This window comes from Drosophila suzukii, chromosome 3 (assembly GCF_043229965.1).
Source record: "Drosophila suzukii chromosome 3, CBGP_Dsuzu_IsoJpt1.0, whole genome shotgun sequence".
Classification (NCBI taxonomy): Eukaryota; Metazoa; Arthropoda; class Insecta; order Diptera; family Drosophilidae; genus Drosophila; species Drosophila suzukii.
In genome coordinates this window covers 38,529,354-38,556,580 of record NC_092082.1, presented here as the reverse complement: position 1 = coordinate 38,556,580, position 27,227 = coordinate 38,529,354, and the positions used below count along the sequence as shown (strand labels likewise).

Here is a 27,227-nt window from a genome sequence, read left to right as displayed (position 1 = left end):
GAATTCGGCATCGCATAAACACAGTATGTTTTGTGCTGGCAGCCGCCCTGCACGTCATGTGTTATCGGATAGAAGTTTCACATTTGTCAAAAATCCCACCCGTTTCAAACGGATGGACTCTGTGGGAAAATGCTAGTACCTGAGTTCATCTTAAGTCATTTCATTTTAATGACGAAATAATACATTACATAAAAACGCATGTTATTATAAAATCGTACGAATAACTTATTTAAAGTAAATTGGATTAACAGTAAATTATTATGGAAGAATACGCTAGAGAACCATGTCCATATAGGATCGTAGATGATTGCGGAGGTGCCTTTGCCATGGGATGCATTGGGGGCGGTGTATTTCAAGCAATTAAAGGATTTCGTAATGCACCGTCTGGCCTAAACAGAAGATTGGTATGGAATATACAATTTTAATGTATTGTAAAAGTCACCAGTATATCAGATCGGCTAATGCGACCAACGTATTCATTACTGGTTTAAATATTTCTTTAACATATTTCAAATTACATGTTATTAGATCGGAAGTATAGTTGCCATAAAAACTCGGTCACCCGTTATAGCAGGAAACTTTGCTGTGTGGGGTGGTATGTTCAGTACTATTGACTGTACACTCGTCCACTTCCGAAAAAAGGAAGATCCGTGGAACTCTATAATAAGCGGTGCTGCAACAGGAGGAATTTTGGCTGCAAGAAATGGTACGGTTTGAATATTTATTTCATTGAAGTTGCAATTAAAAAATGTATTTTTATATATGTAGCAAGTTTATTATTACAAGTACAGGTAGACCTTATTGTTGGCACAGTTAGCATCTTGAACTTCAAGTCCTCTTTTCTGTGCGCTATATTAAAATTAATATTTAACAAAACTTATTTGGATGAAGGGAATATTTAACTTATAAATTTAAATTATTTCGCTGATGTATCTCTTATTTTTGTTTTTTTTTATTGAAAAAACATAAAAATGGCACACTTGCTTTTATTAACAACTAGCAAGATCGCCCACAGCTTCGCCTGTGGAAATTAAGATTGAAAATTGCACGAATATATCGGCAATATCCTATACACCTAGTATATGCTACTTAAACTAAACTTAAGTCATTCCTCATTTCCACGCCATCGTAGAGATAGGGGTTAGGATAGTATATTCCGCAATAAATATATTTTATTAAACTCAATTCCTTTAATTGCAAGGGCTTACAATTTCTGTAGGATTTAGATTTTTTTTCGATTTTCCCTGTGGTGCAAGAATAATTGGAGAGAAAGTTATCCTCCTGGGTTAGATTTATTCAGCACATTTTCTTAGTTTCATTATGTGCCTTTTTTCATTTTTTTCGTTAAGTAAATGTATTTAAAACCCAAATAAGCAAAAGTGTAAACTTTGCAGGATATTGACGTACAAAAGAAAGCCGACTTTTAAATTTTTGTGAGTAGAGTTAGGATAGTATATTCCGCAATAAATATATTTTATTAAACTCAATTCCTTTAATTGCAAGGGCTTACAATTTCTGTAGGATTTAGATTTTTTTCGATTTTCCCTGTGGTGCAAGAATAATTGGAGAGAAAGTTATCCTCCTGGGTTAGATTTATTCAGCACATTTTCTTAGTTTCATTATGTGTCTTTTTCATTTTTTTCGTTAAGTAAATGTATTTAAAACCCAAATAAGCAAAAGTGTAAACTTTGCAGGATATTGACGTACAAAAGAAAGCCGACTTTTAAATTTTTGTGAGTGAGGCTATGAAGTTTTCTGTCATTAAAAATAAATCGCTTTTACGTGTGTAAAATATATGTATATGTATGTATGCATAACGCAACCCAAAATGCCACGTAAAAGTGTAAAGGATGTAATGCTGGAATGGGTCATAAAAAATGCTGTGCTTGATATTGAAATAACTGAAGGTATAGGTAAAAGAGCTATACATTATTTGCGTAAATTAAATTAAACCATTGAAGATGCCAGTCCGAGGGATCAAGTGGATGAAGAAATTGATGAAATAATGGATACCATTAGTTATGATATTAGTCTTATTCAGTCGTTTCGTCGAGGAGACTTTTTGGGTTTTAAAAAATCCCACGATTGGCGAGATAACATCCTGAGCTCTTTTATTAATGATTGTTTTAAGCAAATGTTGAGGGTGTCCAAAGATCAGTCTTCAATGTTGTTGAATCTAATAAGAAACGACAAAATATTTTAATCGACTGGAACCTAAATGCAACATCCTATAGACTTGCAACTAGCAATAGTTTTGTTTCGATTGGGCTCATCAGGGAACAGCGCTTCCGTAAGAAAAATCTCTACAATATATGGGGTCGGTGATGGTGGGACGTTAGCACTATTCACGGAACGAGTTTTTACGGCCATTTTGCGACTTTCAAGGAAGTATATCTATTGGCCTAAAAGTGAAGACCGCGATAATATAGTTTCAAATAAGTTTCCCTACTGCATTGGCTATATTGATGGCAGCGATATAAAACTTTTTTAAAAGCCCCCAACAAATCATGAAGTATATTACTCGCGCCATCGCATATATTCTGTGAAGATGCAATGTATGTGACCACAAACTCCGAATTCGAGATGTTGTAATAGGAAGTCCCGGTAGCTACCACGACTCTAAAATAATTAAAAATCCAATAATTGGAAAGCACATTAAAAGACATTTTAGTGAAAATCAGTGGATTGCAGGCGACTCTGCCTACCCGGTAAATTTAATTACCCCATACCGCAGCAATTCACGTCAGTTGGAACCGAACGAGCTGCTGAATTTCAATAAAATCCACAGCCAATACCACGTTAGAATCGAAAATTGTTTTGGGATTTTGAAAGGAAAATTCTGTAGTTTAAAAGAACTTAGAATACGACTATCAAATAGTTCAGCCCAGGCATCTCTCTGCGATTGGGTTATGGTGTGCTGTATAACTCATAACATTTTGCTGACTGATCACGATATACCGGACCAACACGTACATCTAAATGAATTTCAGAACGGCAATGAATCGAAAATAGGAAATACTCAAAATTCTGCTGCCACCGAAAACAAAAGGAATAACTTGTACCACCTGATGTTTAAACAATAAATAAAATCCCTTTTTTAAGATTTATTTTTCATTTCAAGCTCCGTCTTCAACCTTCGCTCTTTGTGTTCTAATTTCATTTTCAGTTTTTTCAAATCGTTGTCCAAGCGCTTTTCCTGTAATTCAATTTTCCGCTTGTCTATTTCTTTGACCCACATAAACTTCTCTTTTTCCAGAGCAAGCGTATCCTGCCTAATTTTCATTCTTTCAGAGTCCATTTCAATTAGTTTCGCCATTGCAGTTTTGTCTGTCTTCCGTTTAGATTTACCTTCAAAGGAGAGATCCAAAGCGATATCTATATCAACTTGTTCTTCTGGAATCTCTTTTATGTCTCCTTCAGAATTTTTCGACCCCCAAATCTTTTTCCACAAAGAATATTGATTGTAGTAAGTAGTGCTTTGGACACATCTTTAAGATTTTTGATGCGAAAATATTTTAGATAGTTTAAAATAACTTAGAAAATATGATATGTTACCCTCTATGATTGTTTCAGAATCTTCCCCCTCTATTCCTGCTCCTGTTGACTTACAAAAGTCTTCGGCCTTTCGTCAAGTTAATTTCAAATGACGCACTTTAAAACGGAGACTGTTCCAAGTGGCTTCAATTTTTGTGGCCTCCAACAACTTCTTGTAATAAATCTGGGCCGTTGGTTTCTATAGGCTTAACTATTAGCTACAAATATAACTCCCATTCTGCAAGCTCTTACCTCGACATTTTTGTGCTCCAACATATAATCTAGGACTTTATTAACTTCGCTCTCAGACCATCGCTTAGTTTTGACCTCCCTCGCTCGCTTTCTTGAGACTTTTTCTTCCATTGAAATTGTTATTCAATGATTTAGTTTTATAGAAGACCAATTTTTTGCTTTTGCACTTAAAATTCAAATTTTTATACCCGTTACTCGTAGAGTAAAAGGGTATACAAGATTCGTCGGAAAGTATGTAACAGGCAGAAGGAAGCGTTTCCGACCCCATAAAGTATATATATTCTTGATCAGGATCACTAGCCGAGTCGATCTAGCCATGTCCGGATGAACGCTGAGATCTCGGAAACTAAGAGCTAGGCTATTGAGACTTGGCGTGCAGATTCCTGAGCTTCTTACGCAGCGCAAGTTTGTTTCAGCAATGTGCCAATCCCACAAACCGCCCAAAACTGTGGCTCCTACAGTTTTGATGCTAGAATAAAAATTTTATCTGAAATGTATTGTTCTCATCAAAACCTATCGATTGACCCAAAAAAAAGTTTGCCACGCCCACAAACCGCCCAAACCTGTGATAGATAAAAAATTTTAACTGAAATGTATTGGTCTCGTCAATACCTATCGATTGGTTCAAACAAAAATTATCCACGTCCACATTTTAATCTCGCTTTGCTGCTGGCATATTTCCCTTTGGTCCCTTTAGCTGAGTAACGGGTATCTGATAGTCCGGGTACTCGATTATAGCGTTCTTCCTTGTTTTTCTTTCCTGTCACTGTCACTACCATGGATTTAAACCCAACTTTTCAGTATATTTTTAGTATTTTAGATAAAATTCCTACTCATATTCTACACAAGCGCAACAGATTTGTATACATAGGCTGGGGTGTTGTAGGCCTTGAAAACTATTTTATATGGAAATTTTTGTTTACACTTACACTGCTTACACTTTTACACTTTTCAAACGTTTGCAACGCAATTGAACACCCTAATTGTGTATATATATTCAACGAAAAACTTACAAAGTCTGAGACCATCTCCAAAATGTCCTGCGCACATACTTAAGCCACCTGGAAAAAAATGGTTGAAAAAGTTTAAATTTGCCCAATATTCCTTATAGTTTTAATAAATTTTCTTTAATATTGAGTGGGATTACCTTTCTGCTTAAGAACACCGGAGCAACGCTTTGGCTTTGAATCCACAAGACGTGCGCACTGTTGAGGGGTGTTTTTCTTCCATTCTTCTTGCAAAATTCGACACAAATCGTTTTTATTTCCCGGCTTTTTTTGGCCAACGGCTTGTTTATGAATTCCTTACAAGTTCTCTATTGGGCTTAAGTCGGGGCTCTGCGGTGGCAGACGACTTGACTATCTTGCTGGTGTGTTTCGGATCGTTGTCCTGTTGAAATATCCAGGCAAGTGGCACATTATCGGCATATTCTCCAGATAAATTGTTAAGAAGGATGTCCCTGTACAATTCGCCGTTCATAATGCCTTCTATCTTCACTAGGGGACCTACGCCCGATGCGGTGAAACAGCCCCAGACCATAATCGAAGCGCCACCATGTTTAACGGTCTTCTTCGTGTATTTTTGGTCCAAATGATAGTTGGGAGGACGTCGTACATATGGTTTACCATCACTCCCAGAGACATTAAACTTGGATTCGTCGCTCCAAACACTCATGTTCCAAAAATTTGGACCTTTTTTATGCTCTCTGGCGAATTGAAGGCGCTGTTACGTTAAAAACATTTTTAATGGACAGCAATGGTTTTTTGGGCAATGCGTCCATATAACCCAAATTCATTTAGCCGTCTTATCATGGTCAGAGCTGACACATTCACGCCATAATCTGCCACCCTTTGACCTCTGATTTGCGTCGGATTTTGACAATCCGTCTATCGTCGTTTAAATTGGTTTTTCTGGGCTTTTCGCTTGGAATATTTTCCCAGTTTCCATGTTTCTTATAAAATGCAATGGCATTTCTGACTTTGCCACGCGAAAAATGTAGTCCTACAAATTTGTAGAATACTTGTGTTTTTTTTCGGCCGGATTTGTATTTTTATTTTTAGCCATAGCGGTCAAATTGTTTTGGGAAACGTATTTAGTATTCAATATTTTAGTTTAAAAAATAACTAGCAAAACTTTCCCGGAAAAAACACTAGTTTGACGGTTTTAGCTCAAGGGGGCTTAAGTATATGAGCAGAGCGCAGTGTTGCAAAATTTCAGGCCGAAATAAATATGTTCAAAAAAGTTTTTATGGAAACAGTTTATGGTAGGGCAGTGGCTTACGTCTATGAGCACCACTGTACCTTCGTAATTCACCCCTCTTTCTATCTGTCATGATGAAATAAATTGGAATTAAAAAATATACCCTTCAGTTTTTAAAATCAGTTTTTCCTCGTAAATCACCTGGTGATTCACAGTAACATGTAATTAATCACGCTTGACGCATGCATTCACTCGTGACAGGTCATATGAAAATTGTTCAAAGTCAGTCGTGAATCATTCATGCCTTTTGGGAGTTCACAAGTTACGGGTGTACAAAACTTTGCTATATATAGCTGTTTCCTCGCCAAACTAACTAGTTTTTCCAAAAGTTTTTAAATGTTTGTAATATTGAGCTGTTTAACATCGTCTACAATTTTCAGGATTCTAAAGTAACGTTTTGGGACAAACTGACAAACAAATTTTTTAAAATTTTTATTGTGAGAAGTCCCCCTAAATATTGTTTTGTGTATTACTTTTGAACGAAGCATCCGATTTTGACAGTTGAGGCGCGGTTAATAGCGGGGGGTTATTTATCCCCACCGCACCCATCAGATGAAATTTTTAAAATTTTTTACTTTCACCGCTCTTTCTTCCAAACCAATTGATTTTTTTAAAGTCTTGGTATGCAATCCTTTTAGTTTTTGCAATACCTTTTGATTGAAATACCTTTCTCGAAACAATCGGACTATTACAGTAAATTGTCATTTCTTCGTGTATATATAGTAACCGCCTTCGCACACCCTCCTGGTGCGCTTCGTCACTACGTGGACTCCCGTCCACAGTGATTCTAGACGATGCTAAACAGCTTAATATAAGAAACTTTAGTTCTACCACTTATGGATAAACTTTATAGTTCGGCGGGAAAACAACCATAAAAACCTTAATTTCGAACACCCGTCGTTAGAAAGGTACTTCGAAATACTTGATTTGTCTAAATACCATCGTTTAAAAATTATGACCAAAGTTTTTTTATCTTGACTTTATTCTCTTTTTAAAACGATTTCGGCTTTAACTTTAAAATGTATAGCCCTTGAGATTCCCCATCTTTGGGCAACATTGAAATTTGTATGTGTGTGTCCAAACGATATTTTATTTATTCCATAATTACATATAAGAAACTTGAACTCTGCCACTTTTGGAAAAGTAGATTAATTATATGTTTAAAACAAAAACTTCTGATATCAAAACAAAATTATTTATGCCGAATGTAAAAAATTTAGAAAGTGTATTTATTTAGTAGATCGTTTTCGTTACTAAAGTTGATATCGAAATTTTGTTTGTTGAAGGTGCGATCGTCACTAGATTTTTACCTCGTTCGGAGGTATTTCTGTTTGATAATACATAAACATTACATTATAAGTAAATTAAATTTACTGTATGATTACTATAGTGAAATAATTTACTTTTATAAATCAATATTAGTTGCTTTTTTCAAAATTCAATAATGATCCTAAAATATCAGGAAATTCACATGTCGCTGAGCCACAAAAATTAGATTATAAGACAATTGGCCGATTATAAGTCAAAGAGATCGAACCTCCGAATATCTGCCTTTCTTTGTTGCACTACTGCTTTCATCGGCAGTCGTCTACGCTGCGTCGGCTGCTCTGCAGACGTCAACAGCGTTTTAAAGGACTCTCACTCTGCAAAAATTAAAGGCGCATAGTTTGATATGGCCACGGAGGCAAAAAGATCACATAAAAGGATAATAAAAACCCTCAGATAAACTCAGTAGATTACAACCTTAGGGAATGAAGGACTTTGGCAAGGATATTTACCCAATAGCATACCGAAAGGTCATGTCAAGTGCTACGTACAAGTACTGATAAGAAAGGTGAAGAACACATACATTTATAAAACGAAAGGCTGTATCTTAGTACTCCAATCGACTTTTGAGTCCTTTTCATATTCTAATGTAAAAATATTCTTTCACGGGATGAAGGTTTCGGTATTTATCCTGGGAAATCAATTGTTTTTAATAGCTTCCCGAAATTGGTTCTATGAACTTTGAATGGCCTTTCGGAAGGCTATTTGGTAAATATCCTTGCCAAATTTCTTTCTATCTAAAACTTGGGTCTGAAATGAGTTGATCTGAGGGTTGTCATCCTTGTATGTGATCCTTTTGCCACTTGAAGCTTGGTATCTGCCTATGTGTGTATATATATGTATATATATATGTATAATATATATAAGTATATATATATAAATAAAATACCCTTAACCCTGAAGAAAAATAGTAAATCATTTGTGATATTGTGATACTGTAAAATAGTAAACCATTTGCGATATTGTATACTAACGTTTGAGAATGGGTGCCCCGAAGACATTTTTACCGTTCGGAACATTCTACGCTCTATATGGTCTACATAGGTACATATATATTTTGTGTTTATTACATATATATATTTTCGTCTTGGAAATTTTCACATAAATTTCCTTATATACACGAATTGATAATTGATAATCAAAAAACGTATTGCTACAACAAACTTTCGTTGCCTAAGATTCTTTAGAACCTTTATGTGTAATCCCAACTACCTAGCTGTTTTTCATAGGAATGGACAGACGGTGATCAAGAATATGAACACTATAGGGTCGGCAACGCTTCCTTCTACATGTTAATAACTTATACAATATACTTCTTTTCTTTACTTCTTAAAGGTTATAAAAACAAAAAAAGGATTAATTACCTATAAATATTCAAACTGCGATGACATTTTACAAAATTTTACAACCTTTGTCAGCTATATATCAGCTATATAACATATAAGTGACAATTTAATTAAAGTATCAAAATTGTTCTTATGAATGAAGCAGGAAATAACGTTGGACAATGCAAAACCGCACATATAAATAATGCCTCAATATTGACATTGCATTAGTAGAAGAAGGCGTTTTGGAAACTATAAAGTATATATATATATATTCTTGATTAGGATCACTAGCCGAGTCGATCTCTCCATGTCCATCTGTTTGTCCAACCGCATGAACGTTGAGATATCAGAAGCTGTAAAAGCTAGAAAGTTGTGATTTGGCTTGTAGATTCTTGACCTGCGCAGCGCAAGTATATTTCAGCAGGGCGCCTATTTAATCGCACTCCAACGCACATACGCCCACGCTAAAACCTGTCTAGCGTCCACGTTTTTGAAGCTTTTGTGTGTAAAATGCAATTTTATTTTTATTTATTATCAATAAATACCTCCAGGCCAAATTTGGTCCAAATATTAAGATGCTATAAGAAAATAAAGGAGTCGACGCTAGCTCGCGCTGTTTCGAGAGAGCGCAATATTGTCGCTTTGCTGCTTTCATATCTAGCGCCCACATTTTTATACCCTTGCGAGGGTATATTGATTTCAGTCAGAAGTTTGTAACGAAGTGAAGGAGACGTTTCCGACCCCATAAAGTATATATATTCTTGATCAGTATGACTAGACGAGTCGATCCGTCTGTCCGTCCGTTTCTACGTAAACTAGTCTCTCAGTTTTTAAGCTATCGTGCTGAAACTTTCCCAAAAGTCTTATATCTTTTGCAGGTAGAATATAAGTCGGAACCAGCCGGATCGGACAACTATATCTTATAGCTCCCATAGGAATAATCGGAAAAAAAACTTTAAGAAATTATAACCTTGGTGTTTTTTTAACATATATAACATATTTAACATATATAAATTAGTTTTGAATTTCGAATTAAGTTTAAACAAAATCGGAATTTGGTGGGAAAATAATATGAAACAAATTATAGCTTCGGTGTTTTCTGACATATTATTTTATACTATTGGGAATATAATTTTTTGTATTTTTTAATTTAATAATTATAACTGCAAGGGTATACAAGCGTCGGTTTGCCGAAGTTAACTTCCTTTCTTATTTAATATTAGGTTGTCAAATAAGTCCTGCGGTATTTTTATTGAAATTCCAATTGTTCATAAGGTAGGTTACAATAATGCGATTCAAGTCAATTATGCGCCGTTTTGTTCGATGATGCGTTCCCAACGAGATGCCATCTTCATAATGCCCCTCTTATAGGATCTCGCTTCCCTATTGGCAAATAACTCGGAGTCAATTTTCACAGGACTCTCGCCATGGACAGAAACAGGTGGTTATCACTTGGTGCGAGATGCGGATGCAAAAGAACCTCCCATCCGAGCTTCAAAAATGTGTTAATTTTGTTGGTATTCAGAAGCGATACGCATGCGTCGATACGGTCTAAGATGTATTTTTGCGTCAATTCATGTGGCACCATACATTGAGCTTCTTAGTGACTCCAAGCTTCTTCAAGTGGCTTATAACGGTTTGATGACTCTTGACCGATGCTACGTCTGCTACTATGCCGGCATCTTTCGACCAATTCAGCGATTTTATCGAAATTTTCGACGACTGGCCATCCGGAGCGTGGCGCATCTTCGACCACCTCTACACCAGAACGAAAACGTTGAAACCATCGGTGCGGTGAATATGAAAACTGTATCGGGTCCATAAACTGCACTAATTTTATTGGCGGCTTGAGATCCATTTTTGCCTTTATCGTAGTATTACTGTAAAACATGCCGTATTTTATCTTTATTTTGGCTTACGAATGACTAAAAAGAAACAACAATCAATCAATCACGTGCTAGCGCGTTAAAAGAGAGCTTTCCAAAAAGGTATAGCACGACCTGATGCGACGAATAAAACTAGAACTACGCGCTTGCAGTGACAACTAGCGAAAATACCGCAAGACTTTTTTAACAACCTAATATATTTTAAAGGTGTAAATGGGATTTTGTTTGGTTATCAATCCTATATTCATGCCCAATCGGACCATTCATTAAAAAGTTATAAATATATAATGAAATCGACGCTAGATGGCGCTGTTGCGAGATGGGGAATCTTGGGACCAATCGCTTTGCTGCTTGTATGTCTCCATCTCCCTCGCACTCCCCTTAGTTGAGTAACGGGTATCTGTTAGACGGCTATAGCGATCTCTTTTGTTTTTGTTATGATCTTTTAAAAAAAGCGTTTGGGACTTAAAACTATTAGTAATGGAAAAATAGTTCTAACCTTTTTGTACAAATAAATGCCCAAATCATCCTCATAGATTCATTGAAGAGTTTAGGCACATGCTTACAAATTTGATAATTGATTTCATCTGTCTATTTGAAATCTGTTTTGTCCCGAGTTCATATGAGTTTTTAATAGTGTGGTGGATATAATATAAGTTTACCGCTTTAATAAGGTCCTAGTTAAGCCAATATATAAGCTTTAATAGTTGAAATAAAAGACTGTTTCTGTAAAACTTACCAAAATTAAAATCACTAACAATTAATAAAAAAATAATATTAAATGTTTACCTAGAGGTTCCAGAACATTATTAAGCTATGGCAAATTAAAATCCGTGCTAGTTTAGCCAATATATGAGCTTTAATAGTTGAAATAGAAGTCAGTTTCTGTAAAACTTAAATGTTTTTCCTAGAGGTTCCAGAACATTATTAAGCTATGGCAAATTAAAATCCGTGCTAGTTTAGCCAATATATGAGCTTTAGTAGTTGAAATAAAAGACAGTTTCTGTAAAACTTAGCAAAATTAAAATCACTTACAAATAATATAAGCATGAAATTAAATTAAAATTAAAAAATTAAATTAGCCAATATATGAGCTTTAATAGTTGAAATAGAAGACAGTTTCTGTGAAACTTAGCAAAATTATAATCAGTAACAAATAATACAAAAATAAAATTAAATGTTTACCTAGAGGTTCCAAAACATTATTAAGATATGGCAAATTAAAATCCGTGCTAGTTTAGCCAACATATGAGCATTGATAGTTGAAATAAAGGACAGTTTCTGTAAGACTTAGCAAAATTAAAATCACTTACAAATAATATAAAAATGAAATTAAATGTTTACCTAGAGGTTCCAGAACATTATTAAGCTATGGCAAATTAAAATCCGTGCTATTTTAGCCAATATATGAGTTTTGATAGTTGAACTAAAAGACAGTTTCTGTAAAACTTAGCAATACTAATATCATTAACAAAAAATTTAAAAGAAAAATTAAATGTTTACCTAGAGGTTCCAAAACAATATTGAGCTATGGCATTTTAAAATCCGTGCTAGTTTAGCCAATATATGAGCATTGATAGTTAAAATAAAGGACAGTTTCTGTAAAACTTAGCAAAATTATAATCAGTAACAAATAATACAAAAATAAAATTAAATGTTTACCTAGAGGTTCCAGAACATTATTAAGCTATGGCAAATTAAAATCCGTGCTAGTTTAGCCAATATATGAGCATTGATAGTTAAAATAAAGGACAGTTTCTGTAAGACTTAGCAAAATGAAAATCAGTAACAAATAATACAAAAATAAAATTAAATTTCTACCTAGAGAGAAATTAAAATCCTTGCTAGTTTAGCCAATATAGTAGCTTTAACAGTTGAAATAGAAGACAGTTTCTGTAAAACTTAGCAAAATTAAAATCACTTACAAATAATATAAACATGAAATGAAATTAAAATTAAAAAATTAAATTAGCCAATATATGAGATTTAATAGTTGAAATAGAAGACAGTTTCTGTAAAACTTAGCAAAATTATAATCAGTAACAAATAATACAAAAATTAAATTAAATGGTTACCTAAGGGTTCCAGAACATTATTAAGCTATGGCAAATTAAAATCCGTGCTAGTTTAGCCAATATATGAGCATTGATAGTTGAAATAAAGGACAGTTTCTGTAAGACTTGGCAAAATTAAAATCACTTACAAATAATATAAAAATGAAATTAAATGTTTACCTAGAGGTTGCAGAACATTATTAGGCTATGGCAAATTAAAATCCGTGCTATTTTAGCCAATATATGAGCTTTGATAGTTGAAATAAAATACAGTTTCTGTAGAACTTAGCAAAATTAAAATCAGTAACAAATAATACAAAAATAAAATTAAATGTTTACCTAGAGGTTCCAGAACATTATTAAGCTATGGCAAATTAAAATCTGTGCTAGTATAGCCAATATATGAGCATTGATAGTTGAAATAAAGAACAGTTTCTGTAAGACTTAGCAAAATTAAAATCACTTACAAATAATATAAAAATGAAATTAAATGTTTACCTAAAGGTTCCAGAACAATATTGAGCTATGGCATTTTAAAATCCGTGCTAGTTTAGCCAATATATAAGCTTTGATAGTTGAAATAAGACAGTTTCTGTAGAACTTAGCAAAATTAAAATCAGTAACAAATAATACAAAAATAAAATTAAATGTTTATCTAGAGGTTCCAGAACATTATAAAGCTATGGCAAATTAAAACCCGTGCTATTTTAGCCAATATATGAGCTTTAATAGTTGAAATAAAAGACAGTTTATGTAAAAATTAGCAAAATTAAAATCACTTACAAATAATATAAAAATGAAATTAAATGTTTTCCCAGAGGTTCCAGAACATTATTAAGCTATGGAAAATTAAAATCCGTGCTAGTTTAGCCAATATATGAGCTTTGATAGTTGAACTAAAAGACAGTTTCTGTAAAACTTAGCAATACTAATATCATTAACAAAAAATTTAAAAGAAAAATTAAATGTTTACCTAGAGGTTCCAAAACAATATTGAGCTATGGCATTTTAAAATCCGTGCTAGTTTAGCCAATATATGAGCATTGATAGTTAAAATAAAGGACAGTTTCTGTAAAACTTAGCAAAATTATAATCAGTAACAAATAATACAAAAATAAAATTAAATGTTTACCTAGAGGTTCCAGAACATTATTAAGCTATGGCAAATTAAAATCCGTGCTAGTTTAGCCAATATATGAGCATTGATAGTTAAAATAAAGGACAGTTTCTGTAACACTTAGCAAAATGAAAATCAGTAACAAATAATACAAAAATAAAATTAAATTTCTACCTAGAGAGAAATTAAAATCCTTGCTAGTTTAGCCAATATAGTAGCTTTAACAGTTGAAATAGAAGACAGTTTCTGTAAAACTTAGCAAAATTAAAATCACTTAAAAATAATATAAACATGAAATGAAATTAAAATTAAAAAGTTAAATTAGCCAATATATGAGCTTTAATAGTTGAAATAGAAGACAGTTTCTGTAAAACTTAGCAAAATTATAATCAGTAACAAATAATACAAAAATTAAATTAAATGGTTACCTAAGGGTTCCAGAACATTATTAAGCTATGGCAAATTAAAATCCGTGCTAGTTTAGCCAATATATGAGCATTGATAGTTGAAATAAAGGACAGTTTCTGTAAGACTTGGCAAAATTAAAATCACTTACAAATAATATAAAAATGAAATTAAATGTTTACCTAGAGGTTGCAGAACATTATTAGGCTATGGCAAATTAAAATCCGTGCTATTTTAGCCAATATATGAGCTTTGATAGTTGAAATAAAATACAGTTTCTGTAGAACTTAGCAAAATTAAAATCAGTAACAAATAATACAAAAATAAAATTAAATGTTTACCTAGAGGTTCCAGAACATTATAAGGCTATGGCAAATTAAAATCTGTGCTAGTATAGCCAATATATGAGCATTGATAGTTGAAATAAAGAACAGTTTCTGTAAGACTTAGCAAAATTAAAATCACTTACAAATAATATAAAAATGAAATTAAATGTTTACCTAAAGGTTCCAGAACAATATTGAGCTATGGCATTTTAAAATCCGTGCTAGTTTAGCCAATATATGAGCTTTGATAGTTGAAATAAGACAGTTTCTGTAGAACTTAGCAAAATTAAAATCAGTAACAAATAATACAAAAATAAAATTAAATGTTTATCTAGAGGTTCCAGAACATTATAAAGCTATGGCAAATTAAAACCCGTGCTATTTTAGCCAATATATGAGCTTTAATAGTTGAAATAAAAGACAGTTTATGTAAAAATTAGCAAAATTAAAATCACTTACAAATAATATAAAAATGAAATTAAATGTTTTCCCAGAGGTTCCAGAACATTATTAATCTATGGAAAATTAAAATCCGTGCTAGTTTAGCCAATATATAAGCTTTGATAGTTGAAATAAAAGTCAGTTTCTGTAAAACTTAGCAAAATGAAAATCAGTAACAAATAATACAAAAATAAAATTAAATTTCTACCTAGAGAGAAATTAAAATCCTTGCTAGTTTAGCCAATATAGTAGCTTTAACAGTTGAAATAGAATACAGTTTCTGTAAAACAGCAAAATTAAAATCATTAACAAATTATAAAAATATAAAATTAAATGTTTTAAATGTTGAGCATTGATAGTTGAAATAAAGGACAGTTTCTGTAAGACTTAGCAAAATTAAAATCACTTACAAATAATATAAAAATGAAATTAAATGTTTACCTAGAGGTTCCAGAACATTATTAAGCTATGGCAAATTAAAATCCGTGCTATTTTAGCCAATATATGAGCTTTGATAGTTGAACTAAAAGACAGTTTCTGTAAAACTTAGCAATACTAATATCATTAACAAAAAATTTAAAAGAAAAATTAAATGTTTACCTAGAGGTTCCAAAACAATATTGAGCTATGGCATTTTAAAATCCGTGCTAGTTTAGCCAATATATGAGCATTGATAGTTAAAATAAAGGACAGTTTCTGTAAAACTTAGCAAAATTATAATCAGTAACAAATAATACAAAAATAAAATTAAATGTTTACCTAGAGGTTCCAGAACATTATTAAGCTATGGCAAATTAAAATCCGTGCTAGTTTAGCCAATATATGAGCATTGATAGTTGAAATAAAGGACAGTTTCTGTAAGACTTGGCAAAATTAAAATCACTTACAAATAATATAAAAATGAAATTAAATGTTTACCTAGAGGTTGCAGAACATTATTAGGCTATGGCAAATTAAAATCCGTGCTATTTTAGCCAATATATGAGCTTTGATAGTTGAAATAAAATACAGTTTCTGTAGAACTTAGCAAAATTAAAATCAGTAACAAATAATACAAAAATAAAATTAAATGTTTACCTAGAGGTTCCAGAACATTATTAAGCTATGGCAAATTAAAATCTGTGCTAGTATAGCCAATATATGAGCATTGATAGTTGAAATAAAGAACAGTTTCTGTAAGACTTAGCAAAATTAAAATCACTTACAAATAATATAAAAATGAAATTAAATGTTTACCTAAAGGTTCCAGAACAATATTGAGCTATGGCATTTTAAAATCCGTGCTAGTTTAGCCAATATATAAGCTTTGATAGTTGAAATAAGACAGTTTCTGTAGAACTTAGCAAAATTAACATCAGTAACAAATAATACAAAAATAAAATTAAATGTTTATCTAGAGGTTCCAGAACATTATAAAGCTATGGCAAATTAAAACCCGTGCTATTTTAGCCAATATATGAGCTTTAATAGTTGAAATAAAAGACAGTTTATGTAAAAATTAGCAAAATTAAAATCACTTACAAATAATATAAAAATGAAATTAAATGTTTTCCCAGAGGTTCCAGAACATTATTAAGCTATGGAAAATTAAAATCCGTGCTAGTTTAGCCAATATATGAGCTTTGATAGTTGAACTAAAAGACAGTTTCTGTAAAACTTAGCAATACTAATATCATTAACAAAAAATTTAAAAGAAAAATTAAATGTTTACCTAGAGGTTCCAAAACAATATTGAGCTATGGCATTTTAAAATCCGTGCTAGTTTAGCCAATATATGAGCATTGATAGTTAAAATAAAGGACAGTTTCTGTAAAACTTAGCAAAATTATAATCAGTAACAAATAATACAAAAATAAAATTAAATGTTTACCTAGAGGTTCCAGAACATTATTAAGCTATGGCAAATTAAAATCCGTTCTAGTTTAGCCAATATATGAGCATTGATAGTTGTAATAAAAGACAGTTTCTGTAAAACTTAGCAAAATTAAAATCACTTACAAATAATATAAAAATGAAATTAAATGTTTTCCCAGAGGTTCCAGAACATTATTAAGCTATGGCAAATTAAAATCCGTGCTAGTTTAGCCAATATATGAGCTTTAATAGTTGAAATAAAAGACAGTTTATGTAAAACTTAGCAAAATTAAAATCACTTACAAATAATATAAAAATGAAATTAAATGTTTTCCCAGAGGTTCCAGAACATTATTAAGCTATAGAAAATTAAAATCCGTGCTAGTTTAGCCAATATATAAGCTTTGATAGTTGAAATAAAAGTCAGTTTCTGTAAAACTTAGCAAAATGAAAATCAGTAACAAATAATACAAAAATAAAATTAAATTTCTACCTAGAGAGAAATTAAAATCCTTGCTAGTTTAGCCAATATAGTAGCTTTAACAGTTGAAATAGAATACAGTTTCTGTAAAACTTAGCAAAATTAAAATCATTAACAAATTATAAAAATATAAAATTAAATGTTTTCCCAGAGGTTCCAGAACATTATTAAGCTATGGCAAATTAAAATCCGTGCTAGTTTAGCCAATATATGAGCTTTAATAGTTGAAATAAAAGACAGTTTATGTAAAACTTAGCAAAATTATAATCAGTAACAAATAATACAAAAATAAAATTAAATGTTTACCTAGAGGTTCCAGAACATTATTAAGCTATGGCAAATTAAAATCCGTTCTAGTTTAGCCAATATATGAGCATTGATAGTTGAAATAAAAGACAGTTTCTGTAAAACTTAGCAAAATTAAAATCACTTACAAATAATATAAAAATGAAATTAAATGTTTACTTAGAGGTTGCAGAACATTATTAGGCTATGGCAAATTAAAATCCGTGCTATTTTAGCCAATATATGAGCTTTGATAGTTGAAATAAAATACAGTTTCTGTAGAACTTAGCAAAATTAAAATCAGTAACAAATAATACAAAAATAAAATTAAATGTTTACCTAGAGGTTCCAGAACATTATTAAGCTATGGCAAATTAAAATCTGTGCTAGTATAGCCAATATATGAGCATTGATAGTTGAAATAAAGAACAGTTTCTGTAAGACTTAGCAAAATTAAAATCACTTACAAATAATATAAAAATGAAATTAAATGTTTACCTAAAGGTTCCAGAACAATATTGAGCTATGGCATTTTAAAATCCGTGCTAGTTTAGCCAATATATAAGCTTTGATAGTTGAAATAAGACAGTTTCTGTAGAACTTAGCAAAATTAAAATCAGTAACAAATAATACAAAAATAAAATTAAATGTTTATCTAGAGGTTCCAGAACATTATAAAGCTATGGCAAATTAAAACCCGTGCTATTTTAGCCAATATATGAGCTTTAATAGTTGAAATAAAAGACAGTTGATGTAAAAATTAGCAAAATTAAAATCACTTACAAATAATATAAAAATGAAATTAAATGTTTTCCCAGAGGTTCCAGAACATTATTAAGCTATGGAAAATTAAAATCCGTGCTAGTTTAGCCAATATATGAGCTTTGATAGTTGAACTAAAAGACAGTTTCTGTAAAACTTAGCAATACTAATATCATTAACAAAAAATTTAAAAGAAAAATTAAATGTTTACCTAGAGGTTCCAAAACAATATTGAGCTATGGCATTTTAAAATCCGTGCTAGTTTAGCCAATATATGAGCATTGATAGTTAAAATAAAGGACAGTTTCTGTAAAACTTAGCAAAATTATAATCAGTAACAAATAATACAAAAATAAAATTAAATGTTTACCTAGAGGTTCCAGAACATTATTAAGCTATGGCAAATTAAAATCCGTGCTAGTTTAGCCAATATATGAGCATTGATAGTTAAAATAAAGGACAGTTTCTGTAACACTTAGCAAAATGAAAATCAGTAACAAATAATACAAAAATAAAATTAAATTTCTACCTAGAGAGAAATTAAAATCCTTGCTAGTTTAGCCAATATAGTAGCTTTAACAGTTGAAATAGAAGACAGTTTCTGTAAAACTTAGCAAAATTAAAATCACTTACAAATAATATAAACATGAAATGAAATTAAAATTAAAAAATTAAATTAGCCAATATATGAGCTTTAATAGTTGAAATAGAAGACAGTTTCTGTAAAACTTAGCAAAATTATAATCATTAACAAATTATAAAAATATAAAATTAAATGTTTTAAATGTTGAGCATTGATAGTTGAAATAAAAGACAGTTTCTGTAAAACTTAGCAATACTAATATCATTAACAAAAAATTTAAAAGAAAAATTAAATGTTTACCTAGAGGTTCCAAAACAATATTGAGCTATGGCATTTTAAAATCCGTGCTAGTTTAGCCAATATATGAGCATTGATAGTTAAAATAAAGGACAGTTTCTGTAAAACTTAGCAAAATTATAATCAGTAACAAATAATACAAAAATAAAATTAAATGTTTACCTAGAGGTTCCAGAACATTATTAAGCTATGGCAAATTAAAATCCGTTCTAGTTTAGCCAATATATGAGCATTGATAGTTGTAATAAAAGACAGTTTCTGTAAAACTTAGCAAAATTAAAATCACTTACAAATAATATAAAAATGAAATTAAATGTTTTCCCAGAGGTTCCAGAACATTATTAAGCTATGGCAAATTAAAATCCGTGCTAGTTTAGCCAATATATGAGCTTTAATAGTTGAAATAAAAGACAGTTTATGTAAAACTTAGCAAAATTAAAATCACTTACAAATAATATAAAAATGAAATTAAATGTTTTCCCAGAGGTTCCAGAACATTATTAAGCTATAGAAAATTAAAATCCGTGCTAGTTTAGCCAATATATAAGCTTTGATAGTTGAAATAAAAGTCAGTTTCTGTAAAACTTAGCAAAATGAAAATCAGTAACAAATAATACAAAAATAAAATTAAATTTCTACCTAGAGAGAAATTAAAATCCTTGCTAGTTTAGCCAATATAGTAGCTTTAACAGTTGAAATAGAATACAGTTTCTGTAAAACTTAGCAAAATTAAAATCATTAACAAATTATAAAAATATAAAATTAAATGTTTTCCCAGAGGTTCCAGAACATTATTAAGCTATGGCAAATTAAAATCCGTGCTAGTTTAGCCAATATATGAGCTTTAATAGTTGAAATAAAAGACAGTTTATGTAAAACTTAGCAAAATGAAAATCACTTACAAATAATATAAAAATGATATTAAATGTTTACCTAGAGGTTCCAGAAAATTATTAAGCTATGGCAAATTAAAATCCGTGATAGTTTAGCCAATATATGAGCTTTATTAGTTGAAATAAAGGACAGTTTCTGTAAAACTTAGCAAAATTATAATCAGTAACAAATAATACAAAAATAAAATTAAATGTTTACCTAGAGGTTCCAGAACATTATTAAGCTATGGCAAATTAAAATCCGTTCTAGTTTAGCCAATATATGAGCATTGATAGTTGTAATAAAAGACAGTTTCTGTAAAACTTAGCAAAATTAAAATCACTTACAAATAATATAAAAATGAAATTAAATGTTTTCCCAGAGGTTCCAGAACATTATTAAGCTATGGCAAATTAAAATCCGTGCTAGTTTAGCCAATATATGAGCTTTAATAGTTGAAATAAAAGACAGTTTATGTAAAACTTAGCAAAATTAAAATCACTTACAAATAATATAAAAATGAAATTAAATGTTTTCCCAGAGGTTCCAGAACATTATTAAGCTATAGAAAATTAAAATCCGTGCTAGTTTAGCCAATATATAAGCTTTGATAGTTGAAATAAAAGTCAGTTTCTGTAAAACTTAGCAAAATGAAAATCAGTAACAAATAATACAAAAATAAAATTAAATTTCTACCTAGAGAGAAATTAAAATCCTTGCTAGTTTAGCCAATATAGTAGCTTTAACAGTTGAAATAGAATACAGTTTCTGTAAAACTTAGCAAAATTAAAATCATTAACAAATTATAAAAATATAAAATTAAATGTTTTCCCAGAGGTTCCAGAACATTATTAAGCTATGGCAAATTAAAATCCGTGCTAGTTTAGCCAATATATGAGCTTTAATAGTTGAAATAAAAGACAGTTTATGTAAAACTTAGCAAAATTATAATCAGTAACAAATAATACAAAAATAAAATTAAATGTTTACCTAGAGGTTCCAGAACATTATTAAGCTATGGCAAATTAAAATCCGTTCTAGTTTAGCCAATATATGAGCATTGATAGTTGAAATAAAAGACAGTTTCTGTAAAACTTAGCAAAATTAAAATCACTTACAAATAATATAAAAATGAAATTAAATGTTTACTTAGAGGTTGCAGAACATTATTAGGCTATGGCAAATTAAAATCCGTGCTATTTTAGCCAATATATGAGCTTTGATAGTTGAAATAAAATACAGTTTCTGTAGAACTTAGCAAAATTAAAATCAGTAACAAATAATACAAAAATAAAATTAAATGTTTACCTAGAGGTTCCAGAACATTATTAAGCTATGGCAAATTAAAATCTGTGCTAGTATAGCCAATATATGAGCATTGATAGTTGAAATAAAGAACAGTTTCTGTAAGACTTAGCAAAATTAAAATCACTTACAAATAATATAAAAATGAAATTAAATGTTTACCTAAAGGTTCCAGAACAATATTGAGCTATGGCATTTTAAAATCCGTGCTAGTTTAGCCAATATATAAGCTTTGATAGTTGAAATAAGACAGTTTCTGTAGAACTTAGCAAAATTAAAATCAGTAACAAATAATACAAAAATAAAATTAAATGTTTATCTAGAGGTTCCAGAACATTATAAAGCTATGGCAAATTAAAACCCGTGCTATTTTAGCCAATATATGAGCTTTAATAGTTGAAATAAAAGACAGTTGATGTAAAAATTAGCAAAATTAAAATCACTTACAAATAATATAAAAATGAAATTAAATGTTTTCCCAGAGGTTCCAGAACATTATTAAGCTATGGAAAATTAAAATCCGTGCTAGTTTAGCCAATATATGAGCTTTGATAGTTGAACTAAAAGACAGTTTCTGTAAAACTTAGCAATACTAATATCATTAACAAAAAATTTAAAAGAAAAATTAAATGTTTACCTAGAGGTTCCAAAACAATATTGAGCTATGGCATTTTAAAATCCGTGCTAGTTTAGCCAATATATGAGCATTGATAGTTAAAATAAAGGACAGTTTCTGTAAAACTTAGCAAAATTATAATCAGTAACAAATAATACAAAAATAAAATTAAATGTTTACCTAGAGGTTCCAGAACATTATTAAGCTATGGCAAATTAAAATCCGTGCTAGTTTAGCCAATATATGAGCATTGATAGTTAAAATAAAGGACAGTTTCTGTAACACTTAGCAAAATGAAAATCAGTAACAAATAATACAAAAATAAAATTAAATTTCTACCTAGAGAGAAATTAAAATCCTTGCTAGTTTAGCCAATATAGTAGCTTTAACAGTTGAAATAGAAGACAGTTTCTGTAAAACTTAGCAAAATTAAAATCACTTACAAATAATATAAACATGAAATGAAATTAAAATTAAAAAATTAAATTAGCCAATATATGAGCTTTAATAGTTGAAATAGAAGACAGTTTCTGTAAAACTTAGCAAAATTATAATCATTAACAAATTATAAAAATATAAAATTAAATGTTTTAAATGTTGAGCATTGATAGTTGAAATAAAAGACAGTTTCTGTAAAACTTAGCAATACTAATATCATTAACAAAAAATTTAAAAGAAAAATTAAATGTTTACCTAGAGGTTCCAAAACAATATTGAGCTATGGCATTTTAAAATCCGTGCTAGTTTAGCCAATATATGAGCATTGATAGTTAAAATAAAGGACAGTTTCTGTAAAACTTAGCAAAATTATAATCAGTAACAAATAATACAAAAATAAAATTAAATGTTTACCTAGAGGTTCCAGAACATTATTAAGCTATGGCAAATTAAAATCCGTTCTAGTTTAGCCAATATATGAGCATTGATAGTTGTAATAAAAGACAGTTTCTGTAAAACTTAGCAAAATTAAAATCACTTACAAATAATATAAAAATGAAATTAAATGTTTTCCCAGAGGTTCCAGAACATTATTAAGCTATGGCAAATTAAAATCCGTGCTAGTTTAGCCAATATATGAGCTTTAATAGTTGAAATAAAAGACAGTTTATGTAAAACTTAGCAAAATTAAAATCACTTACAAATAATATAAAAATGAAATTAAATGTTTTCCCAGAGGTTCCAGAACATTATTAAGCTATAGAAAATTAAAATCCGTGCTAGTTTAGCCAATATATAAGCTTTGATAGTTGAAATAAAAGTCAGTTTCTGTAAAACTTAGCAAAATGAAAATCAGTAACAAATAATACAAAAATAAAATTAAATTTCTACCTAGAGAGAAATTAAAATCCTTGCTAGTTTAGCCAATATAGTAGCTTTAACAGTTGAAATAGAATACAGTTTCTGTAAAACTTAGCAAAATTAAAATCATTAACAAATTATAAAAATATAAAATTAAATGTTTTCCCAGAGGTTCCAGAACATTATTAAGCTATGGCAAATTAAAATCCGTGCTAGTTTAGCCAATATATGAGCTTTAATAGTTGAAATAAAAGACAGTTTATGTAAAACTTAGCAAAATGAAAATCACTTACAAATAATATAAAAATGATATTAAATGTTTACCTAGAGGTTCCAGAAAATTATTAAGCTATGGCAAATTAAAATCCGTGATAGTTTAGCCAATATATGAGCTTTATTAGTTGAAATAAAGGACAGTTTCTGTAAAACTTAGCAAAATTAAAATCACTTACAAATAATATAAAAATGAAATTAAATGTTTTCCCAGAGGTTCCAGAACATTATTAAGCTATGGCAAATTAAAATCCGTGCTACTTTAGCCAATATATGAGCTTTAATAGTTGAAATAGAAGTCAGTTTACCTAGTGGTTCCAGAACATTTTTAAGCTATGGTAAATTAAAATCCGTGCTACAAATAATATAAAAATGAAATTAAATTAAAACTAAAAAATTAAATTAGCCAATATATGAGCTTTAATAGTTGAAATAGAAGACAGTTTCTGTAAAACTTAGCAAAATGAAAATCAGTTACAAATAATACAAAAATAAAATTAAATGTTTACCTAGAGGTTCCAGAACATTATTAAGCTATGGCAAATTAAAATCCGTTCTAGTTTAGCCAATATATGAGCATTGATAGTTGTAATAAAAGACAGTTTCTGTAGAACTTAGCAAAATTAAAATCAGTGACAAAATATAAAAATATAAAATTAAATGTTTACCTAGTGGTTCCAAAACATTATCACCATGAGGGTGAAGGTACTATATATAAAAACAAAACATGAACGAAACATATTTGCCAACACCCAGTCAATAGTGCAACTAAAGACGTATTTCTTGACTTATGGAACCCGATTATGAATTGAATGAATTATGATACGATCTAATCTAACCAACCTTCTGTCAGATCAGATATCACAGTGAACTATGCTGATACAAATCTTGCAGGCGATTAGGGTATTTCACCTTATTAGCTCTATGGAATTTGAAACTAGTAAATCTCTCATATCCAATATCCATTATAAAATTATTTTTTTTTTGTGTGATGTTATTAAAATATTTGTTTATAATATGCTTATCGTATAAAAATATTTGTTTATAATATGCTTTTCTAATTATGAACTTATAAACCTTTCCTATAACTTTGACCTTGAGTACATATAGAAAATACTATAGTCTTTCGTGGTTTTCAGAACATTGGCCGCGTTCAGCAAAACAACATGATATATTATGAGGACGAAAATGTAAAATATTTCCCAGTGGTAAAATATCGAATTAAAAAAAAGAGTTCAGTAAAGTGTTTCCATTGTGGAATAGGTTCTTGGGGAACCACACAACCAACGAGACAAAACCTTTAACCTCTATGGTGGTGTAATGAGGAATGTTCTAAATTTGGCCTAAGTAGCAAAGATAAAAGCAATGTAAAAGTGTAGGATTATATAACGATCTATTTACGAATTTTCCGCAGCTGCGGAAGCTGCTGGCGACCTTGCTAGTGGTATATATAGGTATGAGCACAGTTTGCGAATCGTCACAATCCTAAACATTTCACAGAAACGGATGAATGGTTTTAAATTAAGCGAATGAGGTTTTCTTTGTGTAAAAAATAATTGGAGAAGAAAATATTATTTGAGTTTAAAAGGCAGTTTACAAATTGAATTTTTAAAACTTTGATGCGACTTTATAATTTTAAATGCGCATATCATCCTTTTTGCTTAGGTTAGGATGACAAATCAAAGAAGACCATATAGATGACATATATATAGACAACTATTTCACTGTGAAATCTGAATGTCAATCCTAGCTTCAAATATGCGGGCTATTGGAAGAACTTTAGCTTTATAGCCATCGAGTCTCGTAAGCCACCCTAGCTTTCTCGTAAACTCTTTCCTAAAAAATTACAAGTCCAGAATCTTAAAGAATTTTAAGAGAACCGGGCTGCGGCTGACCATTCGAGGTATCTAATAGCTCGCTTTATTTTCTTAATCCATAATTCCGACTGCTACAATAGTTACCTAAACCGTTGTAGAACCGAATTTCAAGATAACCTCAAACAGTTCTACGCTTTTGTTAATCACAAAAAATCACAACAATTTTCAACTTGTTTTCATTTTGATATTTCATCCGCCTCTTGTGATTCCGATATTGCTAACTTGTTTGCCAAATTTGTTCAGTCCTTTATTTACGATAATACTACTTTAGTTACCTAAACCGTTGTAGAACCGAATTTCAAGATAACCTCAAACAGTTCTACGCTTTTGTTAATCACAAAAAATCACAACAATTTTCAACTTGTTTTCACTTTGATATTTCATCCGCCTCTTGTGATTCCGATATTGCTAACTTGTTTGCCAAATTTGTTCATCCTATCCATGCCCTCTCCCTCACTCCAACTATATTTTTATGCCACTTATAAGTGAGGATGACGTTTTTCAAAAACTTCAAACAGTCAAGTTGTCTTTCTCTTCGGGCCCTAATCTTGTACCGAACTGTTTTATAAAAATGTGCTGACGCTTTGCGCAAACCGTTATCTAAACTTTTTCAGATCTCCTTTCTACACTCTTATCTCCCTGAAGTTTGGAAGGAACCTTTTATTATTCCACTTCATAAAAAAGAGAGTAAATCGGATATTAAAAACTACCGATGTATTGCAAGGCAATACATTGTATTGTAAGGCAGAGGCTAAGCAAAGCTATATTCTTTGCCACCTTAATGGGAAGCTGCCGACCGCTGCTTTGTAGGTTGACTTATTTTATATTTTATATGTCTTAAAGTAGTTATCCGATCGATTAAATATATAAATATATTTTGGGTATTGTTAACAATAAAAAAACTGATGATTATAACCTGCCCAATTTAAAGAATTTAAAATCTGGTAAAATGATGTTATGGTAAATAATATTACACGACTGTCACAGCTTACACCTGGATTGAGCTTAACTTATAATTCTTTTATTAAAAGTTTTGTCACTGAAAAAAACGTAGATACATGAAATCTAAAAGGTTGTTTGTATGTTTTTCCAAAACGTTCACTAAATGTAAGATCTTTGAAAATCATTACATTAGCAAAACAAAATTGTTTGTGGAACACATTGTCGTAAGTTGACTTTCCCTAGATTTTAGATTCTGTGAATTTAAACCAAGTTTTAAAATTTAGTCGTCACACATATTTTTCTATAACACTAATTAAAATCCTTTTTACAATTTATTTGTAGGCGTTCCAGCTATGGCAGGAAGTGCAATAATAGGTGGCGTGCTCTTGGCTCTTATCGAAGGTGTTGGAATATTATTTACTAGAATATCTGCAGAACAGTTCAGAAATCCTGTTCCTCCGGCGGATGACCCTTCGGCTCTTGGAGATCCTGGAAGTAATTTTTCTTTTGGATCAACTTCTAATCAAAAACAATATCAATAACATGATAAACTTTTAAGAACGACAAACAAAATATTTTGAATGATATAAAAATTGCTTAGATGTAAGTAGATGTCCTAGTCAAACCTTAGATATGGTATACCACCTCGCCATTTCACGTAGCTAAGGTATCTAATTTCCCTGGCTCAGTGCGTACTTTAATGAAATGCTGTCGCATATATGCTCAAAAATAAGTGGGTGATTTTCCTATAAGTCTTCTTTTTGTTGCAGGTAGTACATCATTCGTGTTACAGAAAAATGCGTATTGCGAAAAACCTTTGGCATAAATAAAAAGCTATAAATCGTGCAACGA

The 27,227-nt window shown here is 30.6% G+C and overlaps 1 protein-coding gene across 1 annotated transcript; it reads left to right on the top strand.

Moving 5' to 3' along the window:
• Window positions 1–138: 138 nt before the first annotated feature.
• On the top strand, window positions 139–27,227 carry Tim17b (Translocase of the inner mitochondrial membrane 17b). The gene is made up of 3 exons (XM_017084667.4): window positions 139–404; window positions 529–706; window positions 26,718–27,227. The coding sequence occupies exons 1-3, from the start codon at window positions 261–263 to the stop codon at window positions 26,915–26,917; spliced, it is 522 nt and encodes a 173-aa protein (XP_016940156.1). The 5' UTR covers window positions 139–260; the 3' UTR covers window positions 26,918–27,227.

Coding starts and splice junctions, on each gene's coding strand:
- Tim17b (XM_017084667.4), top strand. CDS start 261: ATGGAAGAATACGCTAGAGAACCATGTCCATATAGGATCGTAGATGAT. Junction 405..528: donor CTGGCCTAAACAGAAGATTG/GTATGGAATATA, acceptor ACATGTTATTAG/ATCGGAAGTATAGTTGCCAT. Junction 707..26,717: donor AATTTTGGCTGCAAGAAATG/GTACGGTTTGAA, acceptor ATTTATTTGTAG/GCGTTCCAGCTATGGCAGGA.